The sequence below is a fragment of the Diorhabda carinulata genome, chromosome 3 (genome assembly GCF_026250575.1).
Source record: "Diorhabda carinulata isolate Delta chromosome 3, icDioCari1.1, whole genome shotgun sequence".
In the NCBI taxonomy this organism is placed as follows: Eukaryota; Metazoa; Arthropoda; class Insecta; order Coleoptera; family Chrysomelidae; genus Diorhabda; species Diorhabda carinulata.
Genome location: NC_079462.1, coordinates 6,063,936 through 6,077,884, shown reverse-complemented (window position 1 = coordinate 6,077,884; position 13,949 = coordinate 6,063,936). Strand labels below are relative to the sequence as shown.

Below are 13,949 nucleotides of genomic sequence, written 5' to 3'. Positions count from 1 at the left end.
ATAAAACACATGCATACTTGTATTAACATTACAGTCTATTTGCGTCCTCGAAATGGACTACTTCACATTCAACACAAGATGGTGGCCGATAAGGCAAACACAATCAAGCAAACATCAGTAATTAACCAAATAACAACGGTCTGTAATTGTTTTAATGCGTGCTTCTCGTTCACCACTCGCTATTGGGAATTGTTTAGCTATAATTTCTGTAGTGTTTAGTTTCTGTTGAATAAACCGGTGAAGATGGTATTGCTAAAATTGGTTGATAAGAGTTCATATGAATTTATCTTGTGTTTCTGTACTACCTTCAGAAAATTTTAGAAAAATAAACTTCATATATTTGATATGGAATCACATTATTAAACATTTTATCTTAATATTTCAAACAATATGTCCTTACTGAATGACTAAATGAATCATCATGACCCTCTAACACTAAAATTATGTAATTTGGAGTGTAGATTTATTTTATAATCCCTCCACTAAGAGAGTATTTTCCGCCAGTAAGAAGGATAAATAATAAATTTAAGATGAACTAGCTGTCTCCGCGACTTCGTTCGAGTGGATAAGAGTCCATTTTCAGATCAATATATTAAACAAAAATTACACTCACAAATCTCACAACAAAATATATAAACAAAAAAAAGTAATTTAATAAATACTTACAATTCCTCTTTATATACAACGTTGGACGTTTAGTTTGTCGGGATGTATACAAATAATTTATTTGCTTCACTCACTCGACAGAGTGTGAGAAGCAACTTACACCAAGGTCCACCCCTGGTGTAGAGTCTGCCCCTGTGCTTTATTGATAGTCATTGCATAACAAAGACTAACCGGGAATTGGACTCGTTTGAAATAAAATGGAAAGTTTTTTGGGATAGAGGCATTCTTGGTATAAACACCCGCTCGCCTGTGCCATATCCTGTCAAAATTTCCGCCTCTATGAGGCGTACGTTATACTGAAGTGACGATATTTTAAGTCTTGTACCATTACAAAGTTTGGGTAGGCTTATGTTGCGCATTAATATGATTGGAACTTCTTTTTTCAAATGAATAATGTGCGAAGGAAGGCCAGGAGACTCAAAGAATTTAAAAATTCCATTAGGTTATTCGTCGAGTCCTCTTGCTCCATAACTCGGTTTATGGAGATGTCGTAGGTCAATAGACAAGTTGAAATTTAAGCTAATATCCCAGGATAGTAGTAATAATTCAATAATAATAATAATAATTTAATTTTTGCATGTCAATCAATCAACAGGGTAATGGAACGGTGAGTCCGTTAATTTCGATATTCAGATCTTCCAATTTCCAATTCCGATAAGGCAAGAGAAACAAATAATGAACACATTTATCAGATGCATATTTGCTCTAAATAATGTCCTTCAAAATAGTCACCAACTTAATGATGTTTTCGTGTGCTGTGATAACTATGAAAAAGCCTTCGACGGTGTTTACCACGAAAAATTCATCATTATATTAATAGAAACGTGTTTTGTTGGGAGAAACCAACATAGGATTGAGAACTTTGGACTGGCGACAGAAAGTTCGAGTCAAAGGAAGATAAACAGATGAACGTAATATCTAAGAAGGCATTTAATAAGGAATGTGTCCTGTCTCCACTATTGTTTAACGTATCTTCTAACAAAGTATTCAGCTTTATGTGATAAATTATTTAAGATCCAAATCACCAGTGAAATAATTAACACCATCCGCTATGCTGACGGTACCACAACTTTGTGCGATGATATTCTGCGTCTTCAAAATCCAAAGTGAAAAATTTTGATTGAATATTTAAAAAAATATGATATAATTAATAAATGACAAATTAACACATTTAAAAGAACTTTATTCTGTTTTCTAACAATTTATGTAATAATAATAGCGGCTACTACTCCCTCTGCTCTTACGAAATCACTTCTCTGGTCGTCTGCACACTCTGTCTCAATAGTCTGAGTGGTATAGACCCAATCGATCCTCGATCCCTCAGTCTCTATACTTACCCTTGTATTTCGATCCACATGAAGTTTTTTCCGAACGCTAGGAGCCGTTAAATGTCAATCTCTCAATACTAACAGCGTGATGAATCGATCGTCCACTGCCGTTATTTCCTTTCGTCGCCCACGGCAGGCCCTTCTATCGTAGCTACCTGGAGACGCCAGAGTGCATAGACTTCGCTACCCTAAACATTTCGGCAATGTACAGTAAGCTCCGGCCTTCTTTGGTCAATGCATCAGCTTGGGCTATGTCAACATTTGAAACAACCATTATTCTCGACCAAAATTTGAAAAAAAATATCTATTAACCACAGGTAAATAAATTTCAAGACAAATAAATCAAATCTGAGTTCTATCTAACATTTCCAAAAACAAACACATTGCTGAAAATCAGCTTTTAATAAGAAAAAAATGAAGCGACTGGTTTTTTTTTGCTGTTAAGTGTATACCAAATGCACCAAAAGGATATAAAAACTAGGAGTTATTCAATTGAAGGGTGACTCTATGAAATATGTGATTTATCATGTGATGGAATTTTCAACTTCTCATAGCTCATACATTCAAAAAATCAATCCTGATGTATAAAATGATAATGGTGAACATTCTTATATAGAAAGGGGAGAGAAAAATAGTCATCGTGAATGCAAAGATAAACAACAAATAAAGACGAGAATCAGAAACCCGTTATTACTTACACAAAAGAATACATAAATGTTGTTGCAGTTTCGCTAACAATAGAAGCCTTCCACTACTCACTAGAAACATTTTCTACAAGAACATTTGTGCTGCAGTCAACATAGTTGGTTTCAAAGTGTAAATACATTGTATAATCTTTCCTCGTGGATGCGTACGTTATTATTTCCAGAAAGCGACTACAACTCCCGCAAGCAAAATATAAGCAATAGAATATTCAACCTTATTCAATTAAACTTTCTTTAGAACGTGTACACATATTGATGGTATCGGGGAGTTAATGGAAATCTCTTTCGAAACGTGCCAAAGGGCATTGTACTTGGAATTTACACCGACAAAAATTTTTATACCCAGAAAGCGTTTCGAAACGAATCAACTATAATCAAAACCGAATTTGAAAACTTGAAGTATTGTAATTTGGATATTTTATTTTTCATTTTTTACAATCATTTATTTATTAGATATTATGTTTAATTCATATACCTATGAGGATATATTGAGAAATTCTCAGCATACTATAGAACCAAACAAAATTTCAATGTCAAAATATTTTGTTACTCAAAAAATTCTCGTATAAATTGGATAAATTTATTACAGCAAACCTGCAACGACTTTAGGCCTTTCAATAAAATGTTTCCTATTGCTCTGCAAACCAGACCTTCACAGCTTTTATTACCTCCTCGTTGGAAAAAGAGGTGATAGTCGGACGGAGCCAAATCTGGTGAATAAGGGGGATGTTCTAGTAATTAAAACCATAAACCACGAATTTTTTGCATGGCAACATGAGATTTATGTGCAGGGGCGTTGTCTTGCAAAAACAAAACACATTTGGATAGCTTTCCATGTCATTTCTCTTCAATTTTTTCCCTTAGAGTGATAAATAATGTCGAATGGTCATCTCCAGTTATTGTTCTACCCTTATCCAAAAAATCAATCATGATTACTCCATGGCAAACCCAAAAAATTGAAGCAAGGACTTTTCCAGCAGATTTTTGGACGCGAAACTTCTTAGGACTTAGAGAACCAGAGTGTCGCCATTCCATCGATTGTCGCTATGTTTCTGGATCATAGAAATGTACCCAAGTCTTCTCAATAATAACATCGAACGCGATGTTTCTTTCCTTGTACGCTTTTGGTCAACATTCAAAAATTTTGGGCTCCATTGTGCAGCAATTTTTCTCATGTCCAAATTGACGTGAACTATATGATGAACGCGTTCGTATGAAATATTCAGTGCTTCAGACCAGATTCGTTTTAGCCCAATTCGACGGTCTGATGAAATCATGTCATGAACTGCATCCATATTTTCGGAGACTGATACAGAAACTGGCCTTCCCGATAGGTTATCGTATTCAATGGAAAATTTACGTCTTTTCAAGCTTGCAGTCCAATTGTTCACGGTGGCATACAAAGGTCACCAAAGGAATTAAGCATATCTTCGTAAATCTGCTTACCTCTTAACCCTCTCCTTTTTCGATATAATAAATAAGGCGATGATTTGAGAAGCCAGATGAAACTTAGATGACGATGCTGATTGTATGCCTTGTAAAGACAAAAAATTCAACGACGTTTTGTGAGGCACTTAGAGAAATCTGTGGTATGTTCAGTAAATGCATAATTCTGGTCTAAATATTATGGTTAATCCATACCAAGATTTGATTAACGACTACTATTTATGCAAAATATATGAGATTAAATTACATTCAGATTAAACGATATATTATTTTTAAGGTAATGAAGTTTCGCCGTAGATATTTTTCTAATAACTTCATTATATATTTAAATGTAAATATTTAATCTAGAAACAATTCTGAAACATTTATTCTACAGTGAAATAAGCGCGTGGGTAAGTGGAACCACCAGAGAAGGACTAAGATTGGACCAAAGAATTAATCAACAATTTAACTGTTTGGTTGAGCTTTTCAGACAAAATACAAAGAACGCGGATCTCGAAATATAATTTCTGCCTTATCAGAAAATATATAACCAAATATCTAGAGTGAAAAACAATTTCAGATGTTCAATGTTTCCCTCTTAATATTCCTAGGAAAATATGACACAATTATTACTGTTTAACTAGCAACGTGAAGAAAAAACGCCGAAACATATCTTTTAACATTGAAGTTTCTGTTTGTTTTTTGCCTTAATTTCAATCATACCCAATGTAATGTAATTAACAATATTCTAATCGGAATTAGAAAATCCGGTTCGATTCTCAAAAAATGTATTTCGTCAAATCAAGACGTGAAGGAAATATATGTTAAATGGAACTGACTAATCCGATCGCTAGAAAATTTCCAATCTCCACGTGGAATGTTATAGTTTTCAGATGTTAATTTTCTTGAGAATCCGACTTCTTTGGACCATATGTCCCCATCTTCTACTTAACAAGTTTGAAGGTTATTATATATCCTATCCTATTAGTTGTCTTTGATTCTAAATAAGTTAAGCGAGGCGGATCAGTAACAACCTCAAATTTTATTGATTCAACTTCTTTAAAACTGATAGCGTGAAGCATCAACGTTCGTTTGATTTTTTTTTAATAAATACTGTCTAAGTTTGATTTTGTCTTCTTAAAGGCTATTATGACAAGCTTTGTAAGGAAATGATGTGGTAATATGAAGTTCCGATTCAACTTTTATTTAAATGGATGGACAAATGTGACTTCTGTACTCAAGCAAAACCACTCAAGTATATGCGAAAGAGATAAATGTATGGTTCAGTTGTTTTCAAGAAAATTTGGAATTTCTGAAACCACTGGTAATATTCATACTGAATAGCTGGTTCACTGCTACCACCACAGTAATATTAGCAGTAAACATTATGTTGAGCAGGTAGACGCATCCTGAACTTCTTATAATTAAATTTGTACCTGATTCAGCTGCTATTCTTCTCAACGTCGTAGATCCAGATGTCGTCAGTGAAACACTATTTTAGTATAATTATCATGAAGTATCTACAAGACACTGATACATGATATTTGAGTTGAGGATGTTTTGTCAATTACTTCTTCGCGATAAACATCCAAGAAATATGCTGACTTGGCAGACGTTCTCTATTGACAGAACAAAAAATGAAAATGAACAAAACAAAAAATCGGAATCAGGGTCGAGGAGGAACTGACAGAACAAGTTAGTAACATCCAATGATTAGGAAGACAGTGCCAATCGAAAAAAAGAAGATCACGAGCAACATGGACATGGAAATATTTTGGAAGAGAAGAGAAGATGGTAGTTCGAAGGGATAAATTTGGCGCAAGATTAGTGACGATTGGGAATTTTTTTAAAAGAATAAGTTAAATAATAAAGTTAACCTATGCCTTAGGGTAACAAGGAAACAGTTCATAATTACGAGTATATCAAAGACGTTCCAGTTCTTGTAAAGTTATTGGTTTCATTTATTTTATGAATATCATAATCAAACGAATAACATGTAATCAAAGAAGTAATGCAATGAAATATATCGCGAGAAGTGAAATTAAACTCACTGCACTGAAATATCATCATAAACCAATATTTCTACAGGGAAATATATTATAATTAAAAATAGTGATAATTGTAGCGAATACAAGAAACATTGTTATCAAAATTTTGGAATATATCAAATTCATTTCACTGGAACCTGCCCTGGTACAAGTGTTTAGTGGCATACGTTGACTAACCTGTCACAGGCAGTCCAGGCAAGGTGTAGACGAGGAATATGAAAAGCTTTTCGTTGTGCTTTGTGGCATGTTTAATTTCCTCGCGGTGTCTGGTTTAAATAAAATATTACTTTACCGAATTTAAAGTTTCCATGTTGAATTCATAATTGCTAAAATCACCCCACAGATCTTTCGATAAGACAAAAGGGTCTTGAAAGGTGTAGATAATAAATTGGTCTCATCATTTATATTGATGCCAGCAGTCATCAAAAAGAAGTTGCATTCTTTATCGACTGAGTGAACGTATAATTTATTCAAAATTATAAAAAGTCTATTGTATTATATTTAACGATGTGAATATTGATTATAATGGACCCGTGGAAATAAAAATCTTAGAAAAAATTAGAAATTAGAGAAGAAGATATGACGAACTATTGTAAATTAGTTGGGAGTAAAAACAAGTTGTGAGAGACTGTTTGAAACCACCCGTTGAATAACTTTAGCGTAATTCAACGACATTTAATCACCTCACCAAATAAATATATGATAAAAAAAATTGGAAGACTTACAGATACAGAGTGAAGCATCTTCTGAGACATTCAGTATTTATCGATATGTTCCATAAAACATCATTTTTATTTTTTGTCGAGACACTAAGAGGTTTTTTGCGGTTATTTTTTTGCAGCGACCTTGTTTATTTTTTTTTTCTGTCACATAGCTCGTCGTCCCAAATGTGTTTTCACAGTAACACATAAACCATAAAAAATGATAAATTTAAGAAAAGTGGGCGTGTGACAGGGTGCCATCATCTGCAGCTGAGTGAAGTCAGGAAGTACAGTCACGGAGTGCATGTTGTAATAAATCCTACTTATTTATGAAAGCAGAAAATGCCGAGGATATGTCTGATAAGAAGTAGATATGCCGGGAACTTAGAAAATATGACTTAAAATACACGTAATCTGGAGTTATTTGTTCTCTTTGAGTAATTGTTAATATGCTCAAATTGCATTTCTTTATATAACGTCAAATACTTCGAATTACTTACAAGGGTAGTACAATAAGTAAGTACCTCACTTACTAAGAAACGGACTTTTCGAAAAGTGTTGATTTATATCTTTATATATATAAATCTTCTGTACGTGTGTCTTTAATTGAACTCCTTCTAAATAGCTGGACCGATTTTGATGAAATTTTTTGTGTTTATTCAAGGAGGTTCTAGAATGGTTAGGATTCACAATTTCAATCAACTAGATAATGTTTTACCAATTATTTATAAATTTTTGTTGATGTTAGAACGTTTTACATAGAATTCCGGCAGACTGCGCTGCAGTCGTGTCAGGACAGTTCGGCTAAACACATTTGTTACTTTTTGGTATATCCATTACTTTCTTCTTCCGAATATTACTTAAAAGTATTCATTTTGAAATTTGTTACTGTTTCGAAGTACATATTTTACATAATTCTTTATAAAATTTTCCTAACCTACAAACTTTTTTTTGTAATTTATTGATTTCAGAGATACAATTTCAAAATTATCTGTCATTTTGAAATATACTGTATAGTATATTGTATAGTGAATATACAAAATAAGAAATGAAATTATAATGACGATATTTGTTTAGCCCGGTAAATTTTCACTATTAGAAGTTACCTACATTGGTGGCTGTATATTTTTCATAGTATTCTATTTCTACAAAGAAATATTGGGCGACGTTCTCATAATGCGCAAATGGTCCATAACCACCGACTGAACAGAACAGTAGAAGATCAATATCAATGTAAGAGAGCAAATAGCAAACTTACGTGCAAATGAGAATTCAGAGCAGCGCATTTAACGTCTTCCGAGAGGCGCGTCAACGAGTGACCGACGGTCACAGAGTAAACGAGCGACAGCGGGTGCAAAATCATCTAGCACTGGCACGATGATCGTTTAATCGCCATGGGTTTAAATATGACCCTGAAATGGACTATTCATCACATTCGCTAATCATGATTGGTAGTATGGACAAAGAATATCAATATTATCATGCTTTCAAATAAAACGATTATTCGGCCGGTTTATGTTGCGCATCTGGAAAAATTTCACTGCCATCACTAAATCCGCCACCAGAACCTTTGAAAACGCTATTAGCCTGAAACACCTCTCAACATCTCTGAAAGCATAATAATGCACATACTCACAATCTATCGATTGGTTTACTTGTGATAAATATATTTGAATGACGTTAGGTATTTTAATAAGTTTCTGATAAACATTTTCATCAAAACGTCTGATTGTTACAGCTAATTTCTAAAAGTTCACATTCAAGACGTGAGACAGGACAACGTATGTCGGGTATGTCGTAGTGTTAGTCATCTAAAAATACGAGGTCTGGAAAGTAAGCGGCGAGTGATTTTTGAGGTTTAAAAACAAAATGAAGCTGCATGCAGCCGACACCGAAGAATACGGTGGATGAAGATTGATCTTGATGGGGTTGGCCTTGAAAAACCTTATAAAATTGTTACGATTCTCTAGATAGTCGATATAGATCACATCTTATGAATCCCAGAAATCAATTTCACTCACTTTTTTGTCCTACATAACAGTCATCGCCTTATTTGGAGCGAGTTTACAGCGCGAAGTCTATTGTTCCAACTGTTCCTTTGGGTGCAATTAAATGAGATTGAGACTTCATCAGATAGCGCTTATGTAGCTTAAAACACTGATGAGAAGGGATCTGACAGCTTATTGTCTAGGAGAAGCAAACGAGGCACCCATTCCGCCGACAGCTTCTTCCTGCTCAAAAATTTTATGCACAATAGGACCCGAGCAAAATTCTATTATGACTACTGTCTCAGTCATCTCACGTGGTTTGCCAATATTATATCGTATATTTTCACTAAATATTCTTCATGGTAAGCGTTTTCGGGGCACCTGAACGTGGCTTATCATCACACAGCCTCCAAAAAGCTACGGATCTAGTCTGGTTGAAATTTTTCACTCTCTCGCGATACTGGCACTATAAGCTGGTCTTCTGATCTGACTTCCCTCGTATATCATAAGAAACTATAGTCCTCAATCTAAGATCATCTCATTGTAGAAGGTATGAAATGGTAACCTGCTAGTGAACTGGAGTCTCTATATTATACAAAAAATTATGTTTATGGAAGTAAATAGCATGAGTTAACTACAATTGAAGTTAATCTAAAGTTTAATTTGTTGGTTTATTTATCATAGTTTATTATATTGGTTATTTGATTCAACACATAATTATGGACGTTTTTCCTTTTCAGTTTACTAAGTTCGATATTTGCTCTCACCGCATTAATAAGAATCGTCTTTAAAGGTGATCCTGTAATAGATTAGATTCTATTGGGCCAGCAATTAGCTTTTGAAATAACTCCCGTATTTTCATAGTTTGTACCAGCAGACCAGACACTGGTGGAATGCGGAATGTCAAAAGTAATGAAATAACCTTTCACTTACTTGTATATCTGATAGTCTATGTACCTGAAATGTAGAGCTCGTTACTCCAAATCCAAATTGATTAACTGGAACCAAATGTCTTTCTTACAGCTACATTCATCAACTGTGTTGACTTTTGTACAGGGTTTTTATTGAGTTATGTAGAATTGTTCCTGATATTAGATGATGATGATTTTATTATATATTTGAATTTTCTTCAATCTCATTAGCTACTTCTTCAGGTGTTTCTATTTCAGACATGTTTTTTTAAATATCTTCAAGATATGAAGCGAAACCTTCAGCTTCTTCTGCACCGCTTCCAGCCTACTTTCCTCTACCTTTTAGTATTGGTGCTTTATAGGTTCCTCGTTGTTTTAAATTTTTTATAGCCATCCATCTATTTTTATTTCTTTATTTTCGTAGGACAAGCTCTCTATTCGGTCTTAGGTATTTGATGCCAACTGTTTGTTTGCTTATCTCGTGTGTATATTTTGTGTAATCTTCTAAGATTTATAATTTATAAGAAGTATCAATTCACGAATGTTTTAAGAGAACTTCACAAATATTGATTATACACACATTATAGAAATGATATTTCTTATTATATGTAACAATTTATTGTAGATGAGTGCATTCCATTGCATCACATATCATCTATAATATCAAAATACTAATTCATAATGTAAACTCCATTCTTGTCTTGACAAATCTCCTTCTTACAGAGTTGACTCTCATCTAAATAGTTGAATTGTCACATTCGATTTGCGTTAGAACCTACTCAGATTACTGTGAAAGGAGCGATTTTAATCACAGAGCAGATGTTGAATACGGCTTAGCAGACTGTAGACATTCCATTATCTTAAATAGAAATTCTCTTCCACAACATTCAGAGAGAAATTCAACTGTCCTTTCTTTACACTCAACCGAATCGAATAATTTCGAATTTCTCTTATTATATTTGGATTATATTTTCTCAAAATGTGTTGTTTTGAATAATCTCCAATATTACGTATTATCATCAATAATTAGGTGATTTAGAGAATATTTTATTTATGAAACAGTGAATTAATTTTTTTAGTTTCTAAAATGTATTTAATTGTGAACTAAAACACACACATAACTCAATATTTTATTCACACTCATTTTTAATCATAGTAATTTTTGATTTGATATATTCCCCTGGAAGTTATCATTTCTGTACATCACATGATTGGTATCCACTAAATCAATATAACAAAAAGAACGGAAGTTTTAGTTGTAACCGATCCATACATGAAGAAATATTGAGCTAAGAAAGAAACATACTATGGCTATTTTAAATATTATAGCAGAATAATGAAAATATTTCCTTTAATTTTCATAAATGTACCCAAGCAAATACAAGTCTTTGAGATTTTATCGGGCTTTTATGATCATAAGATCCACATAACAATACAAAAAGGTTTGGACTTGTTAAAAACCCTCTAAATTGACGATTACCTTGTCTCTTGTTTGTTCTTTTACAATTCCAAGAATCTTTTACCGAAAAATTCCACTGAAAATATGATTCTAGATTTTTCCATATAGTCTTCTCATAAATGGCACACTTTTCCAACTTCTGCGCAGGCCATATCCAACTGTCTAGCAACAGCTCACTGACCAAGTCCATTTTCGATTAGAGCAATAACTTGAGCTGCTTTTTTGTGGTGCAGTATGATTTGAACTAACACATTTGAGCACTATTGAGATTATAAAAAAAGGAATTATTTGCAAATTTATGTTGCAAACGCAATAATTTTGATATTCGATAAATTTGTTATTTCCGAATCACAACATAACATCAACGGATGCTACGCATATAAACGATAAGGTTTTCTGATAAATTCCTACTCACATTGAAGTATTTTGAATTGTCTTTCAAACAGCATATTTCTTTTTTTTTAATTGATGAATAATTCTAGAAAAATATAGTTAAAGTCTAAAGTTTACAGTGGGCCGATTTCTAAGCCCGCAAGTATAGATATATCATTGGAAAGAGAATAAGTAATGAAAAAATAACTGAAAGAATAGACAACAAAATTGAAACAAGACGAAATATAAATAGAACCATTATGAGATAAAGGGATAAGGTGATAGATGTTATAAAAGAGCTAACAAGAGAAAATTACCAGAAAAGACCAGATGTAATGTTTGAAGCAAGTTCATCAAGTTTCTCTTCTTTAATAACTTTGTAAATCGTAGATTTCCAACAACGAGCGTACACTGTATCATCAAATGTTTGTCTGTAAATGATTTAAAATTTAGATTTAGAATTTACAGTGGACTGCATACTGAACCTTTTATGAGCTGCAACTAAACCTAACTGTCAATAACACAAATTTTCCTTCTCTTCCTGACTATGTGGTAAAACCTAGAATCGTATTTTCGATGAAATTTTCCTGGAATTGTGAAAAAACAAACAAGAGACTATGTAATCGTCAATACAGAGGGTTTTTAACCAGTCCAAACCTTTTTGTATTGTTATGTGGATCTTATGATCATAAAAGACCGATAAAAACCCAAAGACTTGTATTCGCTTAGGAGAATATTTATAAAAATAAAAGGAAATATTTTTATTATTCTGCTATAATATTTAAAATGGCCATAGAAAGTTTTGGATTAGTAAGTATGTTTCTTTCTTAACTCAATATTTCTTCATGTATCTATTTTGATCAGTGTTTTTTGTGGAGCATACTCTGACACTGATAATACTGCTTCGTCTTTGCTATATTTCAATTATTCGTTCTGTATATTTTTAGTAGATATAATTTACACAGGTGGAAATTATTTTTAGTTCTTCCCTTTCCAAGTTCCACTAATTAATGATACTATAAGCATTAAAAAAGATTCAAATATTCTTATTTTAGTACTTGCAGACATTGTTTTCCTAATATTCCAATCTTAAACTTCTCAAATATTAGTGGATTATAAATTTTTCGTCTTCCTTTCGTTTACATCCGCCCCCATTGTTCTCAGCGGAAAAAAGTCTTCACTGCATGTTGTAGTGATTGAACTCTGTTACAGCATAATTTTCAGTATACTATTAGTTAAATGCAACGTTAAAGCTTCCTATTGTCTCAGGTATAAATATTGATGGATGATTCGCAATCTATTTTTGATATGATGTACTATACAATCTTAATTCAAAAATTATTATGACAGCTAACTAGTCTACTTAAAAAAATGTACACTCAAGGGATCTTGATTGAGGAAAGTTGTATTGAAGATAACATAGCGTGAAGACGTCGCTTTTTAAATTGATCGATTCAAATGTATGTGAGTAAACCAGAATTCTCTCAATAAATCGTAAAATTATAAGAAATAATGAACAACAAATAGAATTCACAAGTTCTGTCATCATAACATTATACATTAACATTATACAACAACATTATATAAAAATTATCAACAAAGATATTATGAATCAAATTATGATCTATGTAGAGATACGTTGATTTGTTAGTATATATATGATGAAATTGTACTGCCATTTATCTAATATGCCCTATTACATTCAAGTCATTTATCCTTCTATCAAAAGTTCCAAATCGATGTGTCGTAGAGTCAAATTTTCCTTTCGTCCTTTTGAATCACGTTTTCTAATAACAATCTATTTTCTCTCCTTTTCAGATGCTCCTCATTGTAAAAAAGGGCACGAGATAATGCGAGTTGGCGCCCTCCCTTTCGAGACACTAGTGGTCCAGTGTCACGTAGACGCCGTCCCAGACGTGGCACGTTTTTCTTGGACCTACAACACCAGCAGGGGCGTCCTTCCTGTTCAAGGAGGTAAAATGGAAAATCAGGGCAATGTGTCGATATTACACTTTACACCTGGTTCTCCAGATGTGGAATCATTGGCGTGTTGGGCCACCAATAGTGTCGGCAGACAGGCGAAACCCTGTCTTTTTATTATCGTGCCGGCAGGTGAGTACAATATCTAATGGAGCTGTCCGAATAATATCAGGACATCATTTTGAATCTAATTTCATTTGCTGATCGGAAATAAAATAGTATAGCTATGACATGAACTTTTATTTTGACGCTTTCTTGACATTTTTTAGAAGCGTATTAAAGTTTTATTCCTTTATTCGTCATTAACAAGAAAAGAAATAGAAACCGTTTGAAGTATTGAAAATATTTATATTAGCACGTGATA

General features: G+C 33.2%; 1 protein-coding gene across 2 annotated transcripts in view; it reads left to right on the top strand.

Annotated features, from left to right (window-relative positions):
* LOC130891618 (hemicentin-2) overlaps positions 1 to 13,949 on the top strand; it is a 173,904-nt gene that overhangs the window by 113,280 nt on the left and 46,675 nt on the right. For both annotated transcript variants that reach the window (XM_057796458.1, XM_057796459.1), the window contains exon 10: positions 13,424 to 13,717. In XM_057796458.1, coding sequence (XP_057652441.1) covers positions 13,424 to 13,717 — 294 coding nt within the window. The remainder of the gene's footprint in view (positions 1 to 13,423; positions 13,718 to 13,949) is intronic.